This window comes from Scardinius erythrophthalmus (genome assembly GCF_964197995.2).
Source record: "Scardinius erythrophthalmus genome assembly, chromosome: 14".
In the NCBI taxonomy this organism is placed as follows: domain Eukaryota; kingdom Metazoa; phylum Chordata; class Actinopteri; order Cypriniformes; family Leuciscidae; genus Scardinius; species Scardinius erythrophthalmus.
In genome coordinates, this window is record NC_138234.1 from 34,584,422 (window position 1) to 34,607,325 (window position 22,904).

The 22,904-nt window shown below is 34.5% G+C and overlaps 1 protein-coding gene across 2 annotated transcripts in view; it reads left to right on the forward strand.

Moving 5' to 3' along the window:
* Positions 1-22,904, forward strand: part of armc9 (armadillo repeat containing 9) — a 45,368-nt gene that overhangs the window by 339 nt on the left and 22,125 nt on the right. The window contains exons 2-21 of one of the 2 annotated variants that reach the window (XM_081384899.1): positions 257-342; positions 433-558; positions 2,995-3,165; positions 3,414-3,569; positions 3,790-3,882; positions 5,755-5,779; positions 6,733-6,890; positions 6,995-7,093; positions 12,175-12,210; positions 13,590-13,624; positions 14,256-14,367; positions 14,989-15,081; positions 16,193-16,283; positions 17,420-17,543; positions 18,699-18,838; positions 18,980-19,056; positions 19,932-20,006; positions 20,407-20,497; positions 20,886-20,950; positions 21,133-21,231. In XM_081384899.1, the coding sequence (XP_081241025.1) occupies positions 268-342; positions 433-558; positions 2,995-3,165; positions 3,414-3,569; positions 3,790-3,882; positions 5,755-5,779; positions 6,733-6,890; positions 6,995-7,093; positions 12,175-12,210; positions 13,590-13,624; positions 14,256-14,367; positions 14,989-15,081; positions 16,193-16,283; positions 17,420-17,543; positions 18,699-18,838; positions 18,980-19,056; positions 19,932-20,006; positions 20,407-20,497; positions 20,886-20,950; positions 21,133-21,231 (1,941 nt within the window). In that variant the 5' untranslated portion in view covers positions 257-267. The remainder of the gene's footprint in view (positions 1-256; positions 343-432; positions 559-2,994; positions 3,166-3,413; positions 3,570-3,789; positions 3,883-5,754; positions 5,780-6,732; positions 6,891-6,994; positions 7,094-12,174; positions 12,211-13,589; positions 13,625-14,255; positions 14,368-14,988; positions 15,082-16,192; positions 16,284-17,419; positions 17,544-18,698; positions 18,839-18,979; positions 19,057-19,931; positions 20,007-20,406; positions 20,498-20,885; positions 20,951-21,132; positions 21,232-22,904) is intronic. The other variant, XM_081384900.1, reaches the window with a different exon arrangement.

Consider the following 22,904-nt stretch of genomic DNA (forward strand, 5'->3'; position numbering starts at 1 on the left):
CTTGGACTGAAGATAGGAAAACAGTTCTCAAGTGACTTATTTGTAAAGCAAATTATGTAAGTTAACTTATTTTGTTTGTTTTGTGTCGGTTTTCTCAGAGATTACATACAGCCTAGCCAGCAAAAAGCTGTTTGTTATACTATATAAAAGTATTATTTAGTATTTAGCAATGACATCTTCGTCTTGAGATGTAATATTTCCTTTATGCTCTTCTCTGTATTCCAGTATTATTAAAGTTTATGGTTTGTTGTTTTAGATTGTGGATCAATGAGCTCCAGAAAATCTGCAAAGATGGGTGAGAATCTGGCCAGTGAAAGTGATCTTCTGTCGATGATCAATGAGGTAGGCTTACAGCACTTTTAGCAGGTTATTTATTTATGTAATATTTCACAAATATGGACATATAATGACAAATGACGTAACGGTTTACAGTATCTGAAGTTTGGCGAGTTTGAAGAGACTGCAAGAGTGTTTGAGAAGGAAATCAAACGCAAAGGAAAACCTGCCCTGAAAAGCTCCGGAGCGACACGCCGAGACTCCAGAACCAGCATCACTCATGTGAGAGTTACTGATATATCTACCTATCTATCTATCTATCTATCTATCTATCTATCTATCTATCTATCTATCTATCTATCTATCTATCTATCTGTCTATCTATCTATCTATCCGTCCATCCGTCCATCCGTCCGTCTGTCTGTCTGTCTGTCTGTCTGTCTGTTTCGAAAAAAATCTAGCTTTTAAAACTACTAAAATAAAACTTAAAACTATTTCAAACTTAAAACATTTAAACTTAAAACCTTCAAACTTGAAGCTGTATCACTGCTGTCATTACCTGTCAAGCATTTTACAAAGCATTTTTTTTCTTTCTAAAAGAATAAGAGTTTAAAACGAAGTATAATTCATTTAAATATGTTTACTTCGTGATCAGAGAACATCTTTTGTTAATTTCTTTTTGTCCATTACCAAAATGCTAATTATTTGTGAATTTTAAAAGATTAAAAATAGAAAAGCAACTGAAAAGTCTGACTATTATAAAAATTCACTATCAAATGATTTTACAAATCCAAAACATTTTTGGAAAAAACTTAATTGCTTGTTGAATAAATCTAATAAGAATTCGCTTGCAAAACTAAGAATAAATAATAATATTATAAGTGATCCAACTTCTGTGGCTGACGCCTTTAATCAGCACTTTTCTTCTGTTTGTAAATTACGTCCACTTGATTTCTGTTATTCCAACCCCGTAAATAGTAAATAGTACCGGTATTTGAAAAAATTATATTCAAGAGATTGTTTAAATACTTTAATGAGTTTTTTATTTTTTCTCCAAACCAATCAGGTTTTTTTATGCCCAATTACTCCACCACTACTGCTCTTACAAAATTTGTTAACGATGCTACATCTTCTTTGGACAATAATATGTCCACTGGAGCATTATTTATAGATCTTACCAAAGCGTTTGATCTGGTTGATCACTATATTCTCCTTGATAAATTATATAATAGTCTCTCTGAACAGTTCATTTTATGGTTTAATTCATGTCTTCACTACAGACGTCAGTGTGTAATTTTAATGGTGCTCTCTCTCAGTTCATGATCATGGAAAAGGGTGTGCCACAAGGTTCTTGTTTAGGCCCATTTTTATTAATGACCTCCCACAAATGTGCTCTGACAGTCAAATTCTCTTGTATGCTGATGATACAGTTATTTAATCTTCAAAACGTGATATTAATTCGATTTCATCCTCACTGCAACTTGATTTTAATACTATTCAAAAGTGGTTCTCGGATAATGGACTTATACTGAATAAAAGTAAGTCATATAGTATGTTATTTTCCACTAGGTCTGCCCGACGTAATCAAGGTAATAGTCTAACAATTAGATTCTCAGATGGTACATTTATGGAGAATGTTGAGGAATTTAAATATCTGGGCCTCTGGCTCGACTCCAACCTTTCCTTCAGGTCTCATATTGACTGAAAAAGTAAATTATAATTTAAGACTATTATACCGTTCAATTAATTGCTTCACACAATTGATTAAATTAAGAATTGTAACTCAGCTTTTATTTCCTATTATTGATTATGCTGACTTTGTTTATATGAGTACAACAGAATCATACCTTAAATCCTTAAATGTTGTTTATAACAGTCTCTGTCGATTTGTGTTGAGATGTCCGTTCCTAACCCCATCATTGTCATATGTACCAGCAATTGAATCTCTTATCACCAAAGGCCAGACGACAGCTACACTGGTTTCAGTTTGTTTATAAATGTATCTTTTTTTAATTATCCTCTTTATTTGAAGCAATATTTAGTCCTATATAGGTCAACTTATGGCCTGAGACACCTTGATCATCTCTTTTTTTCTGTCCCAAATATATCTAAAGAAATCGAAAGACGTGCTTTTAAATTCAAAGCCCCCTCTGATTGGAACAGCTTAAGGTCCATCTCTTCCTTTCCACTCTTTAAATCAGCCCTTTTAATTTACCTGCAATCCTGTGACCAATGTAAATGTTTCCCTGGTGTATGACCTGTACTTTCTTTTTCACTGATGCACCCTCTCTCTCATTAATGCCCTTAGTAAGATATTATGTATGTATGTGTACATGTGTATGTTGTTTGTAGGTATGTATGTATGCATGCACGCACGTTTGTGTACATATAGGTATGTATTTTTGTATATGTAGGCTATATATTTGTTTGTTTTAGTGGCTTCGTCAAATATGGTTCTCTCCTGTAATATCTTAATATCATACTATACTGTTTATGTGAATACGCTTTGGCCAGAGGTGGGACAGGTTGGGGTGGTTGGTTGTGAGGAAGAGCTTTAGTAGTGTTTGGTGTTATCTTGAGGACCCCCTCGAAAACGAGATGTTCCATCTCAAGGGGTTATCCTCCAATAAAATGAATTTGAAAAGTTTTTATTTTGTATTTTTTATAAATAAAGTTCATTATTTGATAACTTTTTTTTTCTTCTTCTCTTTCCTATAGGATGATTTCCTCAGCTCCTTTAATGATGGAGACTATAGGGTATTCTCTGAGCTGTGGGCTAAACACATTCCTCCGGAGATTCGGGATTGTGATCCAGCGGCACAGAAACTGGAATTCTACTTACAAATTCATTTTACAATATACCCACTGAAATCTCCTGTAGGAAGTCACGTAAGGGCACTTTATTTCTGGTAATGCTAATAAAATGACCTGTTACTTTTAAATGAAATGACTGTATTGACATAGGTGCATGTACGCTGTTCGACCAACAGATGTCCCCATAAAATAACATATTCAAGCAAACCTCTTTGTTCAGTCAAATGCGTGATTTAAATCAATATTTAATAGACATTGTATTGGCTTTCAGTCAAATGTGATAACTTTTTTGTTTAATGTGAAAACATAACTGTGTAATGCAGGATAAAGGAGAGTTTGAGAACAGGATCACACATTTCAGAAAGTACTTGGAGACCAGAGGGGCGGCGCTGAGCCAGACCACTGAATTCCTGCCCTTCTACGCCCTGCCGTTTGTGCCCAATCCCACGGTGCACCCGTCCTTCCAAGAGCTCTTCCAGGTGCAACACACACACACACAAACTAACAATCACCAAAACACCAGCTGATTAAGAGTCACTGCAAAAAATTGCTTTGAAAACTTAGGATAATACAGTCTTATAGGTACATCATACTAGCATATTGAGAGATTCATATATTTATGTGTGGCAAACATCTGTCACACTGAGCACTTCAGAAGAAGTTTTGAAGTGTTGTCATATTTTCTCTACTTGATCATAGGATTCCTGGATGCCAGAGTTGAGAGAAAGGCTGGAGAAGTTTCTTTCAGTGACTCTGAAAGCGTCAAAGAAACCGAGGCTTTTGACTTTATATGTATCCTTTTTTCCTCATTTATATATATATATATATATATATATATATATATATATATATATATATATATATATATATATATATATATATATATATATATATATATATATATATATATATATATATATATATACACCTCTGTCCAGTGGGAAGTTTTAATTAATCCTGGGTAATGATTATATTTGTTCTGTCTTCAGAAGGTTCCTCAGTGAAAATTATTAACTTTTATTGACTCATTGAACCATCGAATGTCCCTTTTCTAATCTCATGCCAACTGCTTCTGTATGTGGAAATCATAAAAAAGCAGAAGTGTAAAGATACGTTTAACAGTGTTTTACAGGTTAACACAACCGTAGTGTTAAATGCACAAAGGTATCTGAAAATGAAGGTAATATGAAGATAAATCAGTATTCTGTTGGTCATGTGATTTTAACATGGCGGCCAACATGAGGACATAACGTTTTGTTGAATAAACATGTTCTAGACTACTTATCTATCTGTAAATTACAGACACGTGTGTGTGTGTGTGTGTGTGTGTGTGTGTGTGTGTGTGTGTGTGTGTGTGTGTGTGTGTGTGTGTGTGTGTGTGTCTATTATTCGCATATCTCTTGAACCGTTAGTCCGATAGATTTCAAACTTGACAGGTGTCTTGCTACAGGCACGAGTAAGTGCAGTGCCAAGGTTGACGTTGTTTGGATTAAAAATTCAAAATGTATCGGTAAATATATCGGTAAAAGAAGCACTTAGAAGGTTGTGATTTAAAAATAAACATTCTGACATAAACACTCTGTCAGCTACACTGTTTACTTCTGAATATTATATTGTATTCTGGTGCGCTTAACGTTATTGCTTTCTACCATGCACAAACAAAAATGTCACTGAGCCTTTGCTGTGTAATTGTAACAATGAGCACTCAAAAACACCAAACCAACAATTACTAAAAACACACACAAAAACTAATTTTGCACGGGCATTTTGCACTAGTATGACTAATAACCTTCCTCTCACTTAAAACATAAATATACTAATAATTACTTAAGAAGTGTCATAAAATGCTGTTTCAATAACCAACCAAAAAAAATTACAATAATATTTTTTAATAGAGTATATAAACTGTCGTTTAAATGACAGTAAACACATTTATAATGTTACACCTTTTTTTATTTAAAATAAATGCTGTTGTTTTGACCTTTCTATTCATCAAAGAATTCTGAAAAATATGTATCACAGATTCCATAAAGATATTAAGCAGAGCAAAATGCAGTATTGACAGTGTGTAGTGTTTCCTTTACTGTAAAGCAATAATGAAAACTATTAGTGGAATGCTTAAATCACTGAACCTAAGTATAAGGCATATTAAAAGTGATACATGCCTTTGAAACAGGTAATGTTATGACACATCGTCCAACTTAAATAGTTTCCCCGAAACCTGAAATAGCCTTGAGAATTTAATTAATGATTGTGAGAGCATTTAATTAGTTATTGTGAGAGCTTTTAATTAGTAATTGTGTAAGAGCAGCTGAACAATGCACCTTTGAAGGAATTTATGATATCAACCAAAGCTGCTTTACAATAAACAATAAATTGTCCACCTCAGCTATTGATGGCTGAACCTCTGTCGTAATATAGGAAAGCCTGAGGATTATGATTGCATAATCATTAAACATTGTGCAAGTGTATTGTATATAGTCGTAAAATGCACATGTTCTGGTGTTGTGTCAGAACAATGGGCTGTGGATTGTGAAAACAAGTCCTCTGAATGATGTTTAATGAGCAAACTGATGGTGTTTAAGGGGAAGGAAAAATGCTGACATGAATCCATCAAAATGAAAAATAACTTTTTGGCATGACTCCTTAACACAAAGAAACCAGAACGATGGTGGAAAAGGCAACAAAGGTGAGTTATTCTGAAGCATTGTTACTGTAGTATTGTTGGTAGAGCCCAAAATAGCCTAAATTCTAATATAATATTTAATTAATTACTTATTAAATTTGCCATAATTTTGTCCCTAATAATGGGATTGTTTCTGTTTTTCTGTGCAAATTAAATTGCACCTGTCAGAAAAAAAAATGTTTTTTTTTGTTTTGTTTTTTTACAATATTTTCTATAAATGATATTGGATTTATTTTATTAATTTTTTATTAAGATTTTTACAAAATCTTTATCTAGTATCACAAATGACTGTTGTAAGTAATTCATTTGTCACAAGGTGAGGGAAGCATATAGAGGAAGTAGTTTTAATCCTGAATCTCCAGGCGCATTGTAAATCATGATGATGGGAAGTAATTCAATTTTTATAATATAATATAATAATAGGTTACACTTTATTTTAAGGTGTCATTGTTACAGTGTAGTTATACATTTAAGTACTCAGTAATATTTATTAACTACATGTGTTTACTATAGGGTTAGGGTAGGATTAGGGTTTGGTTGAGGGTTAGTTGCATAAGTACATGTAACATATAACAAAGACACTGTAAAATAAAGTGTTACCTAATATTATTATATAATATAATTAGTTCTGTCAAATTGATTTTTCGTGATTAATCGCATCTAACATAAAGGTTTGTAAATGTGTGTGTGTTTGTTTCTACACACATTTTTACAAACTTTTATGTTAGATGTGATTAATTGCGATTAATCGATTTGACAGCACTAAATATAATATAATAATACAAATATGTCGATTTTTGTCAATGGTACTGGTTTTATTTAGCTGTTTTAGTGTTCATTTAGGTTAAAATGCACTGTTATACCCTGAAATTGTTAACTTTCTGTCCTGATGTGAGTCTTTTGCCTCGTGCAGGCACACCAACCCCTGATTTGACTTTGTGTTTTTTGTCATCCAGAAGTGATTCAACAAATGCAGCTCCATGTGACTGAGGCAGAAAGGAAGGCCTCCATCTACATGAGGAGATTCGCTAAGCTGCAGGCCGACCATCACAACCTCATCGGCGTCACGGCCGAGCTGGTGGATTCACTGGAGGCCACAGTCCGTGGAAAGATGGCAAGCAAACATCGAGACCCACATTACGCCCACAATTAAAAAAAAGTCTGATTATTGCACGACATGGCTAAAAAGCTCAAGGGAATGTGGTTGATGTTTTGCAGATCTCCCCAGAGTACCTGCAGGGTGTGTGTATGCAGCTCTTCAACAGTCACATGAGACAGAGCGCTGCTCAGAGTGTAGACTTCACCAGACCCGGCACTGTGAGTCTCTGCGTTAACTGTTTCTGTGCTTTTATGAATACTAGATTAGAATACAACGTTATATGCATTTGGCTACCAGAATGTTGGATAAAAACTGTTCAAAATATTAGGCTTTGTGCACACTGCACCCAAATCCAATTTGTTTTTCAAGCAAATGACTCTTTGTTCAGTCTGTACATATTACGTAAAGGAGTAGTTCACTTTAAAATGAAAATTAGCCCATGATTTACTCACCCACAAGCCATCCTAGGTGTATAAGACTTTCTTCTTTCAGACAATATAATCGGAGTTATATTAAAAAACTCCCGGACGCTTCCGAGCTTTATAATGGCAGTGAATTGCAAACATATTGAACATACACAGATTGAAGCTCAAAAAAGTGCATCTATCCATCATAAAAGTGCATCTCTCCATGATAAAAGTGCATCTGTCCATCATAAAAGTGCATCTATCCATCATAAAAGTGCATCTATCCATGATAAAAGTGCATCTAATCATCATAAAAGTGCATCTATCCATGATATAAGTGCATCTATACATCATAAAAGTGCATCTATCCATCATAAAAGTGCATCTATCCATCATAAAATTGCATCTATCGATCATAAAAGTGCATCTATCCATCATAAAAGTGCATCTCTCCATGATAAGTGCATCTATCATCATAAAAGTGCATGTAAAAGTGCATCTATCCATGATAAAAGTGCATCTAATCATCATAAAAGTGCATCTATCCATCATAAAACTGCATATATCCATCATAAAAGTGCATCTATCATGATAAAAGTGCATCTATCATCATAAAAGTGCATCTCTCCATGATAAAAGTGCATCTATCCATCATAAAAGTGCATCTATCATCATAAAAGTGCATCTCTCCATGATAAAAGTGCATCTCTCCATGATAAAAGTGCATCTGTCCATGATAAAAGTGCATCTAATCATCATAAAAGTGCATCTATCATCATAAAAGTGCATCTATCATCATAAAAGTGCATCTCTCCATGATAAAAGTGCATCTCTCCATGATAAAAGTGCATCTCTCCATGATAAAAGTGCATCTAATCATCATAAAAGTGCATCTATCCATGATATAAGTGCATCTATCCATCATAAAAGTGCATCTATCCATCATAAAAGTACATCTATCCATCATAAAAGTGCATCTATCATCATAAAAGTGCATCTGTCCATGATTAGTGCATCTCTCCATCATAAAAGTACATCTATCCATGATAAAAGTGCATCTAATCATCATAAAAGTGCATCTATCCATGATAAAAGTGCATCTAATCATCATAAAAGTGCATCTATCCATGATATAAGTGCATCTATCCATCATAAAAGTGCATCTATCCATCATAAAAGTACATCTATCCATCATAAAAGTGCATCTATCATCATAAAAGTGCATCTATCCATCATAAAAGTGCATCTATCCATGATAGAAGTGCATCTATCCATCATAAAAGTGCATCTATCCATGATAAGTGCATCTATCCATCATAAAAGTGCATCTATCCATGATAAAAGTGCATCTAATCATCATAAAAGTGCATCTATCCATCATAAAAGTGCATCTCTCCATCATAAAAGTGCATCTATCCATCATAAGTGCATCTATCCATCATAAGTGCATCTCTCCATCATAAAAGTGCATCTCTCCATCATAAGTGCATCTATCCATCATAAGTGCATATATCATCATAAGTGCATCTCTCCATCATAAAAGTGCATCTCTTCATCATAAAAGTGCATCTATCCATCATAAAAGTGCATCTCTCCATCATAAAAGTGCATCTCTCCATCATAAAAGTGCATCTATCCATCATAAAAGTGCATCTATCCATCATAAAAGTGCATCTCTCCATCATAAAAGTGCATCTATCCATCATAAAAGTGCATCTATCCATCATAAAAGTGCATCTCTCCATCATAAAAGTGCATCTATCCATCATAAAAGTGCATCTATCCATCATAAGTGCATCTATCCATCATAAGTGCATCTCTCCATCATAAAAGTGCATCTCTCCATCATAAGTGCATCTATCCATCATAAGTGCATATATCATCATAAGTGCATCTATCCATCATAAAAGTGCATCTCTCCATCATAAAAGTGCATCTATCCATCATAAAAGTGCATCTCTCCATCATAAAAGTGCATCTATCCATTATAAAAGTGCATCTCTCCATCATAAAAGTGCATCTCTCCATCATAAGTGTATCTAATCATCATAAAAGTGCATCTATCCATCATAAGTGCATATATCATAAAAGTGCATCTCTCCATCATAAAAGTGCATCTCTCCATCATAAAAGTGCATCTCTCCATCATAAAAGTGCATCTATCCATCATAAAAGTGCATCTATCCATCATAAAAGTGTGTCTATCCATGAAAAAAGTGCATCTATCCATCACAAGTGCATCTATCCATCATAAGTGCATATATCATCATAAGTGCATCTATCCATCACAAGTGCATCTATCCATCATAAGTGCATATATCATCATAAGTGCATCTCTCCATCATAAAAGTGCATCTCTCCATCATAAAAGTGCATCTCTCCATCATAAAAGTGCATCTATCCATCATAAAAGTGTGTCTATCCATGAAAAAAGTGCATCTATCATCATAAAAGTGCATCTCTCCATCATAAAAGTGCATCTCTCCATCATAAAAGTGCATCTCTTCATCATAAGTGTATCTAATCATCATAAAAGTGCATCTATCCATCACAAGTGCATCTATCCATCACAAGTGCATCTATCCATCACAAGTGCATCTATCCATCATAAGTGCATCTATCATCATAAGTGCATCTCTCCATGATAAAAGTCCATCTATCATCATAAAAGTGCATCTATCATCATAAGTGCATCTCTCCATGATAAAAGTCCATCTATCATCATAAAAGTGCATCTTACCATCATAAAAGTGCATCTATCCATGATAAAAGTGCATCTAACCATCATAAAAGTGCATCTATCCATCAGAAAAGTGCATCTAACCATCATAAAAGTGCATCTGTCCATGATAAAAGTGCATCTAACCATCATAAAAGTGCATCTATCCATCAGAAAAGTGCATCTAACCATCATAAAAGTGCATGTATGATGGATAGATGCACTTTTATCATGGATAGATGTACTTTTATGATGGTAAGATGCACTTTTATGATGGATAGATGCACTTTTATCATGGATGGATGCACTCTTTTAGACGTGTTAGTGTTTATTAATATAACTCTGATTGTATTCATCTGAAAGAAGAAAGTCATATACACATAGGATGGCTTGAGGGTGAGTAAATCATGGGCTAATTTTCATTTTAAAGTGAACTACTCCTTTAATGACTTAAATTCACCCCAAATTCAAAATAAAGGTATAATAAATCATATTGTCCCCAAAATCAGCTAATTCTAGAATTATTATGACTTTTGCATTTTGAGATTATATTCATGACATTTAAGCACATATTTTCCTTATAAATTGTCATTCCCGTAATGCATAAAAATGTCATTTTCATTACCGTAATGCAAATTTTGAATAAGTGATTGTGGTATTATTAGCCACTTTAATTTAAAATAAAAATATAATTTTCCAGACAGTAATGAGTCAATACTGAGAATACAAAACAGTCTCAAAAATAAAATGTCTGGATGCATTATGGTAATGTTTTTTTTTTTTTTGGACGGGACAACTAAAAATGCTTAATTGTCATGAAAGTAGTTACAAATGTAAAATAAAATTTGTTGAGAGCACATAAACAGAGAAATTTTAAATCATGTCCATCATGATACCTTCTACGACTCACTCAATCACCACAGTTATGAATTTACACACATAACTAGTTTTTTATATATATGTGTGTGATATGCCCCCCCATGCTTTTCCATCGTTTTTCTATGTAAACATGCATTAGACAAACGTGTTTGACCGTTGTGCCTCTCACGTCTTTTGTGTAAAAAAAAAAATCCATTCTCATTACCATAATGCATCCAGAAATACAGTAATGACCAATTTGGAAGAAAATGTGCTTGATTATCATAAAGATAATGATTAACAATTGCAAAAATCATAGTAATCCTAAAATAATCTTAATTTTAAGTGCAAAATGATTTTTCATATCTTCCTTGACATGATGTTCTAAAAGATGTACCTTTCATTATTGTTCATTCCACTACCCCGTTTCTTACATTTATATATAAAATTATTATTTTTTAAAAAAAAGCATGTGTTTTGTGTTCACATTTACCGCTGGTCTGTGAATTTTCGCAGACAAAATCCAGTCATTTCACTAGTAATCCAAATGAAAGATTTCCACACACAGATTCGCAAATGAAATTTCGCTTGTGTGTTCAGACAGTGTGATTCATATTTGGTGTATTACCCCAAAATCAAAATAAGATATAATAAAAAATATTGTAACTAAAATAAGCTTATTCTAAAACTATTATGACTTTTGCATTGTGACTATATTAAAAACAATTAAGCACATTTACTTACAAATTGTCATTACCGTAATGCATGGAAATCGAATTTGTATTACCGCAATGCGAATAAAAAATTTACAGTTGTAGTAATTAATGCTCATTTAAATAAAAACAATCTTTTTCATATTATTACAGTAATGAATTACCATTGAGAATAATAATAATAATACGCTACACTTTTAAAAAATGGACAGTGAACCCTTTTGGCCGGCGAAATTTCATTGAAAGTTTACTAATGTGACACAACTTTAGATATACACTAATTGGAGCTTTTTTTTAATGTACTGCTTTTATATATATAGTCTGTGTTTGTTTGTTTGTTTGTTTGTTTGTTTGTTTGTTCAGCTTCTATCATGATTTATTAAAGTAAAGCAACTAAAGTGTTACATAACGTATATGATGAGTATTTGTAATATTGAAAACCTGACATTTTTCACATTAAGAGCCTCTCAAGAATCGCATATCGGTTGGATAATCTGACATTCCCTAAAATGTTTGATATTTGACTTGCTTTTGGAGCTAGTGTGTCCTCAAACATTTCTTCCTGTGTTTGTTTGTGTGTGTCTGACCATCTGTTCATGAAGGGATATTACTCTATGAGCCCTTATGATGATGGATATGTAAGTTGCTGAATGTTTCATCGTCGTACTTCCTGCTGTTCTGGACTTGCCTGCGTAACCATTAGCCCTGCCTGTCTTCTTCCTCCTTTGTATTTCGTCCCAAAGCCTTCTAGTTCATCTAGTTCCCATTAGACCGTCTTAGTGTCATGGGACGTACATTCTTGTTCAGTCTAAGAATGATCCACTTTGTCAACAGGCATGTACATTGTTGCTGAATCTCAAAGGAAGCACATAATGCTGAATACTTTGAAGACTGCTTAGTATTTTTGTTTCACTTATTTGTGTAGTTCCCCGGAGTTAACAACAGGTCTATATATTGCAGGTCATATCATGAAAAATATTTCCTTTTCCCTTTTGATATAATCTCGGACTTCCAGGTATCAGATAAACAAATCTCATGGTCTCGCCTATGCTTGTTAACAGTGTCAGGTTTTGTGCTTCAGAAACATGAGCCACCGGATTGTGTTGAAGGAGGAAGGAGGAAAAAATAAATACACCAAAAATAAGTAATATGCCAAATTAAAGATCATGTGACACTGAAGACTGGAGTAATGATGCTGCAAATTCAGCTTTGACATTCACATTTGAGCATATTCGAATAATTATTTTAAATTGTACTAATATTCCACAATGTCACTGATTATACTGTATTTTTAACAAATATAAATGCGGCCTCGGTAAGCAAAAGAGACTTCCTTCAACCAGGATAGGCTCATTATGTGCAAACCCTCATTGTGAAATCCACATACGCAGACCGGCTGCAAATATCCTAAGCAAACACTTAAGATTTGCCAAACTTAGGAATGTTCGCATGAATAACTCTGGCTATCCAGAATGTTCTCCTCAAACCAGTTTGAAGTCAAACTTGCATTATAAGAACAGCCCTTCTGAGAAGGATGTTTACATTTGGCAGGGAAATGTCCTCATGTACCTGAATATCTTGGATATCAATCCTTATTCTCCAAATAATGCTCACTCGATCCACCTTCTCCTGGGTTTCGGTGTATCCCTCCCCCAAGGGAAAGAGTCTAATTGCATCCATGAGATGCCAGATTTTGCTCTGTTGGAAATTAGATCCCACAGGTGCAGCGCTATAATGATCTTGGGGAATTCCTTTCACTAACGCCCCGTCCTAGAACCTTCCAGCTTTGCGGACCGGTCATTTATTTGTTTCAGGTCATTCACTGCATGTACTCGTTACCCCCCCCCGTACTGCATGCGGTCGCAACTGTTGTAAAGCGCATGCTAGTTTATTACTGAATACTCACATTGAGATAGAATAACTAGCGAAAAGTTCACTAACACACACACACAGGCATTTTGTTTTTATTTGCAAGCCGATGTATCAACAAATTATAATTGTTTTCCTCTTGATTTAGGCATCCTCACTGCTGAGGGCATCTGTCGCACCTCAGTAAGTGTTTTTTTTTTTACTTTGAGATTGATTAAAGAATGGTTGAAAGTGGTTTCGGGAGTAATCGAGGGTATATCTGCTGAACATTTGATAACTTGATGTAGATCACACTTTTTTTTATGCCAGGCCCAGGTGATCCGTTTGTATGGCCCCGTTTTTAAAATATATTTTTTTTTCAAGTATGAAGACCCATTTACATAGTTTGAGGAAAAATGTTATGTGGAATATAAAAAAGACTATATTTTCTTCCCAGAATTAAATAATTTTCATTGACCCGAAGCAAATATAAAATATTATTACGGTATATATAAATATATTAAGCTGTATTATATTATAAATATTTGATATTATATGTCAAAATCTACAGCTGTCGATAAAGTAATTGCATTCTAGACAGTCTTTACAGACACTCATTCTTTAAATGTTTTAAATTGATTAAAATATTATCTCAACCAGCTTATAAACTTTGGCATCTTGTACTTTCCAAGTCATTTAAATGTAATTTTGAAAATGTAATCCAACCAGACTTGGAAACATGATCTACTTTTTTTACACCATAGAATTGCCAGCTGAAACCTGAAGAGCAAGATCTCATGTGACGATTTGTCATCTTTTTATTTCCTGCTCGCAGGAGGCCCAAAGACGTGCCGTTGCTGCCTTCGCTGGACTACGAAAAGCTGAAGAAAGACCTCGTGAACGGATCAGATCGACTGAAGGCTTTGCTGCTTCAGGCTTTGCGCTGGGTAACTCAGAGCGAAAAACATCAGCACTTTTGCTGGCGGGATCGGTCCAAGGGTTGGGATTCGGATACATGTTATAAAATTACAATTTCAGTTCCTCTTATCCATTCCTTTGTGTACATTTTAGTATGACTTTAAACCATTCAAGACTCTTGTTTTGCAATAAGACTTAGAATAAATAAGTTTTTTTACCTTATTGGAATCAAAATTAGGAATCGATAAGAATTGGAATAATTAAAATTCCAACGATACCCAACCATAATCGGTCCTGATGTATCCCATAGTTTCTGCCACAACAGCAGAATTACTACAGTTGGAGGTGTTTTCTAAGTCAAGGATCACTGTTAGTATTGCTCAAACCTAAGAAAATTATAAAGATGTCGGAGTGGGATCTTTAGACATCCACTGAAAATACCTGAGCAATCGCATGGAAACATGCTGAGAATCACTGCAGTGTGTACGTGGCCAAACTGCAAATGTAAATCCTTTAAACTTGATGATTAGTCTAGTTTTGTAAGGGATATTTTGTTGTTTAATCTCAGTCTCTTTGAGGTATTTTCTGTCCTATGGAATATGCATTTGCATCACATGCCAATTTTCTTGTAATTTTCCATTGGTCGGCAGAGGTTGACTCGATCTCTTCACGGTGAGCAAAGAGACACAATTCTACAGGCCTTCATCAGCAATGATCTTCTGGAGCGGTATAGTACCGAACAGGTACTTAACAAACTCCTTGTCATGGAAAACTGCATGTTGGATCATTTTATAATTCTAAGATAGCCTAATATTTAAAATAACATCATTTATTGGGGCGCTGATATCGTGTATTTAGCTATTTTGACACATTGTTTCCAACACTTAACCTCCTGTATGCTGCCTCAATGCAAATACGCAAAAAAATGCGTTTTTTTTTTTTATGCTTATCAATGTTCAGTGTCGAACATTTTACTATAATTAAACAGAGTTCCACATAAAAACATGTTTAGCCCATTCCCTATATGGGCTATATATTAGGATAGTATTAGGGATGCACGATATATCGGCCACCAAATCAGTACTATCGGCCGATAAATGTTCATTTTTAATGTTATCGTTATCGGCCCAATAAGAAAATTAGGCAGATATATTAAAGCTGATAAATAATGTATTATTTCCTTCTGTGGAGACACTTCAGATGCATGATCAACATGATGTTTTTGAAGTGCTTGAAATATGATTGGAATCACTTCAAAAAGGAAAATATAGTTAATTGCAGGGCAAGTCTGTCATATTGGCTACATTATAATTGTGTGCCTGGGACGTGAGACTTTTGTTTTTGCATTCAGGCTCTCAAAAATTATATAATAATTTGGATTTAGATTTATCGGCCAATATATCGGTTATCGGCTTTCGAATATAAAGAATAATCGGTTATTAATAATCAGTTTTGAAAATAATAATCAGTTTTGAAAATAGACCCTTTTTAATCGACCCCTTTTATATCATTCCAATGTATTCAAATTGCATTTCGATTGAAAACATTCCTTTTGATACATGATTGCATTTGGCAGTTCACGATGAGGACAGGTATCAAACTCTTCTAAAATGTGTCATCTCAGGTATTTATGATAAATGATCAGGTTTCAGCAACTAACGTGACTTGACTAATTTCCAGTCAATGTCATCTGGTTCCTTGTGGGACAGTCTAGTCGGCTGTCTTTCTGTCTTTGTGCAGGCTGGGAGATAATATCTCATGTTACTATGATCCAGAATAAATGAAATTGTCCTTTGCAGACAACACATTCTACCAAGAGTAACTTTTTACATAATCGTTTTGTGTACTTTGCAGAAAACTGTTCTTCATCTAATAAAATCCAAAAATGAGATTGTCAGACAGTATATGGCGAGACTCATCAATGCCTTCGCCTCATTGTGTGATGGTAAGTGAAAAATATTTCTTTTTTCTTTTTGTTCCTTAAAGCAGTGAAGCAAACAAGGACCCACCAATCATAAACACACACATCCCTCCATCGCTCTAGGTGGCGCTATAATAAGCAAAGTTGGTATGTGTACCTCCAGAACTCTATGGGCTAGAATCAAAAATCTGCCCCTGAATCATTTGAGCTTGTGTATTTTTTTTTCCGCCATTTCGCATTTTTTTCTTTACGTTTTTCGAACTTTACGTTTCCCAATCCGCTTTGTACTGTTACAGTGTTGGTAGTCTGTGTAAATACACAATGTTTACTCGTTCTCTGTGTTACCTGGACCTAAAAATGTCACTTTTATTTCTCAGCAAAAGTCTAGACGCTTGACTACAGATTATACTTCCTAATTTTTGTATCCCCGCCCACAGACAGTTGATTTGACAGATTATTAACAGAACACTTATTGTAAAAGTAGGTTTATAACTGAAAATAAAGAACAATATGAAAACATTCATTATTATACTTAACACTATTGTGACTAAAAGTTTGCTAAGAAGCATTTCCTACTTGAGCAAGAGTCTGGTCAAGCGTAACCAATAGGAGTAGTCTTGGACAACAACATGCCCAGTGCATTATGGGTGTCTATTACCTATTTGGCAAAAGGCTGTTTTTCTGTTTTCTCTAGTCATGTAGCACGATTTCAGCTTTTTGTTTCGCCAATCTACCGCATAGGCAGCCAAGTTTTATTGAAAGCCCATTTTGAGAACACCCTTTTAAGGTATGGTCACATTTACTGTTGTTTGGTCAAATTTCCACAGGTTAAATGTAGGAATGCACATAATTGGGAATCACATGCTAGAATTCTCTGTGTGCAAGTTAGTCATGCAGATTCGTTGCTCTGATAGCTACTCTACATTCTTGTGTTGATGGATATCACAATTGACAGTAAAAAAATTTCCTTTTTTCCCACCAGTACGTTTTTTGGCCCTGGCCCAAACAGATTAAAGCAAAATTTAAATTCATTTCTGGTTCTCAATTCTCAATATTTTTGGTTCAACATATTTACAATGGCAATTGTATAAATTGTATACACCTCTGTCTTTAGTTCTGAAACATGTTTATCGTGGTCTTATGCCTTGTTGCACTGCCAGGGCGCATGTATCTGTCTCAGATACCCTCTTTACTGAGGATTCTGTTTGACTGTCTGAAGACTGAAGAGAAAGAGTCTGTAACTCGAGAAAACGTGCTTGCGGCGCTGCAGAAACTCAGCCTCAGGTGTGTCACTCTCTTAATAAGAAAATAGACTGTAAGAATATGTTTTCAGTTGTTTCTCACTTTTAAAAAGTTTAAAGTACAAAGTTTAAAATTTACTTTTATTTACAGTTAAACTTTATTTTAATGTGTCCTTGTTACACGTGACATGTATTTACTGTAGTAATCACTATAAATTAGCCATAATTACATGCAACTAACCGTATACATAACAAAACCCTTATCCAACCCTAACCCTATAGTAAGCACATGTAGTTAATTACTGTTACTCAGTACTTAATTGTATAATTACACTTTAACGGGGACACAAAATAAAGTGTAAATAAACATTTAAAATAAATATTAGGGATTCCAGGTTTTTTTCCAATCAATTTTTTTTTCCGAACAATACGACCTGCAACAAGCAAGGTTCATGGCTATGACGTAAACTAATCTTGTAAGCTTGTTTCTGCCATAAAAAAGACGGTAATTGTGACTTTTTATATCACAATTCTGTCTTTTTTCTCGCAATTGCGAGTTATAACGCAATTCTGACTTTTTTCTTAGAATTGTGAGATAGAAACTCTTGCCATTGCCAGTTATAAAGTCCAAGTTGCGAGATATAAACTCGCAATTGGGAGAAAAGTCAGAATTGTGACATAAAAAGTTTTTTAATTGCAAATTTACATCTCATAAGTCTGCCTTGTTTCTCGCAATTTTGAGTCTGTATCACGCAATTCTGAGGAGAATTGTGAGTTATAAACTCAGAATTGCGCAAAAAAAAAAATAATTTGCAAGAAATGAAAGCTGATATGAAGTCCGAATTGTAATATATAAACTTTTTTTTCTGCAATTTGCAAGATTATAACTTGCAATTCTGACTTTTTTTCTCAGAATTGTGAGATATAAACTTGCAATTGCAACAGGGGAAAAAAAATCAACATTTTTGAATTGTCAGATAAAAAGCCGCAGTTTTGTATTCCGTGGCGGAAACACCCAGTGGCTTATTTTTCTTTGTTTTTCTTTACATGTATGTGATATTGTCATGTCATAGTTTTAACAGGAAATACTTCAAGTGATTTCATGGGGTCTTTACAAAAATATATGTTATTATCTATTATATATCATATTAAAAGCCTAAAAGCTGCTCAGTGTGTGTGTATGTTCTGCTGTGAGCAGGCGAGCGCAACAGTCTGTTATGATCAGAGATGGTCTGATTGGCTGGCTGGTCAAAGAGCTCCACGACTCCGACTGTCTATCCGACTACACCCTTGAATACACCATCTCCCTCCTCATGAACCTCTGCCTGCGCACTAAAGGTGACACAATGAATTATTAATCAAAGACATCAAGATGCGTATAAACCAGTGTATTGTGCGTCAGTCATCCTTTGTTTAGACTTTTATTTGCATTGCTTATTTTAGCAAATCAATATTTACTTGTCGCTCATCATGTTTCAGGAAAGGAGAAGTGTGCGGAGGAGGCCAAGCACGTCCTGAAAGTGCTGACGGAGCTCTTGGGACATGAGAACCATGAGGTACAACCGCTCATCCGCTATCCACAAACAAGGCGTGTTATTTGTGCTTGTTCTCCCCTTACAGCCTTCGTGATTACTGAAACTGAAGGCGTCAATCAGCTTAGTCCTTTTTACGTCAACCTGTTCTCAAATAAGAGGGCTTTTGTCAACTTTGGATTAAAAAAAGTTTGTCTTGCAAGTGTTCCATGAACTATTCACTCCCTTTTTGAAACTTTAGAAGTGGAGACTCAAGCCTACACTTTACATTATATTCAGAAATTTGCTCACCGGTCTCAAAAATTCATTGCAATATTGAAACTTAATAGTATTAATGGTATTAACTGAATAACTATTAATAATAAACTATTAAGCTGAGCATATATATATATATATATATATATATATATATATATATATATATACAATGTATGTGTGTGTGTGTTACAACAAAATATATTGTATTTGTAGTTGATTAAACATTAGCTGTGGTTCAAACATACTGTATATAATATACATTCTATACTTTTATTTATTTTTTCCAACATTTTTGACTCATTGTGTAATAAATACAGTAGAATAATAGAATATTAAGTAATATATAAAAATAAAAGTAATTGATTTTCCTTTAATATCCAGTCCACTTCACCCATTTAAATAAAAAATAGGCGCAATTTATAAGTAAAGTCATAGTGTTTTTTACAATACTAATAGTTTCAAAGCAGCTTTACAGTAATAAACAGGAAAATAATTGAAAATGTCTCAAAATTCCTCAGTTATGCTCTACAGAAGACAGGAGTGTCTTCAAACAAAACTCATTTCAAGCTTTTTTTTTTTTTTTTGAGATGCCAAAGTTTAAAATGTCCATTGCATATTTGTTTTCTTGTGTGTAAATATAGATTCGCTACTATGTGAATGGAGCTTTATACAGCATCCTGTCCATGCCAGAGATACGAGAGGAAGCGAAACAGATGGTACGTGTTTAATCACTGTTCATTCACAAATCCTAGGCAATAGACTCCAATTCCTTGAGTCATAAAAATCCCATTCATTATCATTACTTTAGCGATAACATTCAAACCTTTCAAAGTTAAACAGTGATGTGTGCACATGTAGACGTCACAAGAATTGTTTGATAGTTAAAAAAAATTGTTTGATAGTTAAATTCCTGGTGAAAAACTACACTACCCATTATCCTTAAGTGAACTCCACCAATCAGAAAAGTCACTGCCAAACATATACAGTATATATATATATTTTTTTTTAATGTTTTTGGTAAAAATGAATAAAGTCCTTCTGGTGAATGAAAAATGAATAAGAAAGTGGTTACATCACAGAATACAAATAATGTGAGTATTTTGTTGTTGCGTTTAGAGTATGGAAGAGACCCTACGCTGTTACAGTAAAGAAGAAAACCCTGAACTCAACAGACAAATCGAATTCATCATCAAACTGCTTAACTCGGGTAAGACGAAAAAAAGCCGGTCACCTCAAAAACGTTTGCTTAAAAACAGAAAATCTGTCCTCATCCTACTCAACCCATGGGACGTTTTTCAAAAAGTGCCTTTTTGAATAATATCCTGGCCAGCGTTTTCAGTAGAATAAAGTGAACGAGGACTGGGTTATCAGCTTCAAAAGGGACGGAAACCACCATAAATGCATCATAAACTCAGTCCATATGACATGGAATAAAGGATATGAGTCATTAGGACTACTTTTATAATGCTCGTCACTTTCGACTGTTAATATGTTGCATTTCATGGATGTCATACGGGTTTAGAACGACATAAGGGTGAATAAATGAAGACAGATGGGTTTCCATATTTGCCTTCATTCATAACTGTCGTACACAGCGGACATTCCCGAGCATGAACCTGAGTCGGACGATGAAGAGGATGATGACGACGATGATGATGAGGTAATAACAGTAATTCACTTTAATCTTGTCTTCAGAGAAAGATTATTGCTCAACGCGCGACTTCTGACTTACTACAATCTACAGGAAAGGCTATCAATGTTATTTTATTAGTATTGGCAGTGTTCAGATAATTTACTGCTTAGTCACCTGACCTGTCTGCAATTCTTGAATCTTGTTAACAGGAAGATGTTATGGAGGCAGACCTGGATAAAGAGGAAGTCCTGCAGTCTCAGCCAAAAGAGCTCAGCGGAGAGTCTTTACTCACAACCGAGTATCTAGGGGTAAACCATCACACTACATTTATATGACGACAGAAACCAAATCCAGGCTAAGAACATCACACACAAGGGTATTGTTGGTCAAGAGTCAGGACCCTTAAATATAAGTGTCACACCTCCATTTTTGACATTAATTAAATCCCTCGCAAAGGAAACAACATTCAAGACATCAAAAATCTGAAAGCAGTTACGCATCTTTACTGACTTTACAGCAGCAATTCATAGTTCACTGCTCTAACGTAAACATACTTTGCGTGTAAATGAAGAATTCAGTTCAATTCTGATCTGCTATCAGAGGTGACTGTGTCCAAGTTATGTATTTAAAAAATGTACACATACAAATCACACAGTTAGGCAGAAAACAATGAGCTCATTGTAGTAATGAATACAACAAATGATTATTACATATAGAAAAATATAGCATTGGTGCATGTTGATTCAGAGTTTGCTTCATCTGAAGTCTTCACAGGAGTTGGCGTTGTCTCTTCACAAGTGTTGGCCATCTGAAGTCTTCATGATAGGATCAGAATCCAAACTAGAGCTGACAAACTCTCTATTTACCTCAGGATGGGCATCCCGAGATAAAACAGAGAAGCAAATGAAAAGTAATTAGCGTAGCTGCTGTTCATAACATTAAGCAAAAATGATCATGTGCCTTTGATCTGATATGATTGGAGTATTAGGTTGTGAGATGCATTATGTGAATGCTTTGCTAAAGATATGCATCTTTAATCTAGATTTAAACTGGAAGAGCGAGTCTGAGCCCTGAACATTATCAGGAAGTCTAATCCAGAGTTTAAGAGCCAAATGTGAAAACGCTCTCCCTCCTTTAGTGGACTTAGATATCCTAGGTACCAGAAGCCCAGGGTTTTGTGATCTTGAAGAGCATGATGGATTGTAGCGCAATTAAATACAAATGAGCTTAACCATTTAGGGCCTTATAGGTCAGTAGCAATACTTTGTAGTTGATAAGGAACTTTATAGGTAACCAGTGTAGAGATGATAAAATTGGTGTTATATGATTATATTTTCTTGATCTAGTAAGAACTCTAGCGGCTGCATTTTGGACTAACTGTAGCTTGTTTATTGAGGATGCAGGACAACCAGCTAGTGATGCATTACAGTAATCTAGTCTAGAGGTCATGACGCATGAACTAACTTTTCTGCATCAGAAACAGATGTGTCTGAGAGGTGTAAGAAGGCAGTTTTTTATCATATGAAATATGATTTTCGAAAGACAAGTTGCTGTCTAATATAACGCCCAGGTCTTTAACTGTAGAGGATGAAGTTACAGTACATCCTTCCAAACGCAAATTGTATTCTAAGAGATTCTGCGTACAGGTTTTATGTCCAATAAGTAATACCTCAGACTAAGCTGAATTTAATAGAAGAAAATTAAGAAAAAGTCATCCAATATTTTTATATCTTTAACACTCTCTGTCAACTTAGATAATTTAGAGAATTCATCTGGTCGTGATGAAATGCATAATACATTTATATATTCCATGTTTTCTTATAATATTACCAATTTTCAGCATATATGTTGAAAATAGCAGAGGGCCTAACACAGATCCTTGCTGCACTCCATCATTTACTGACATTATCTTAGATTTTTCCCCGTTTAAATAGACAAAATGGTAACGTCTGATAGGTACGATCTAAACCACCTTAATGCC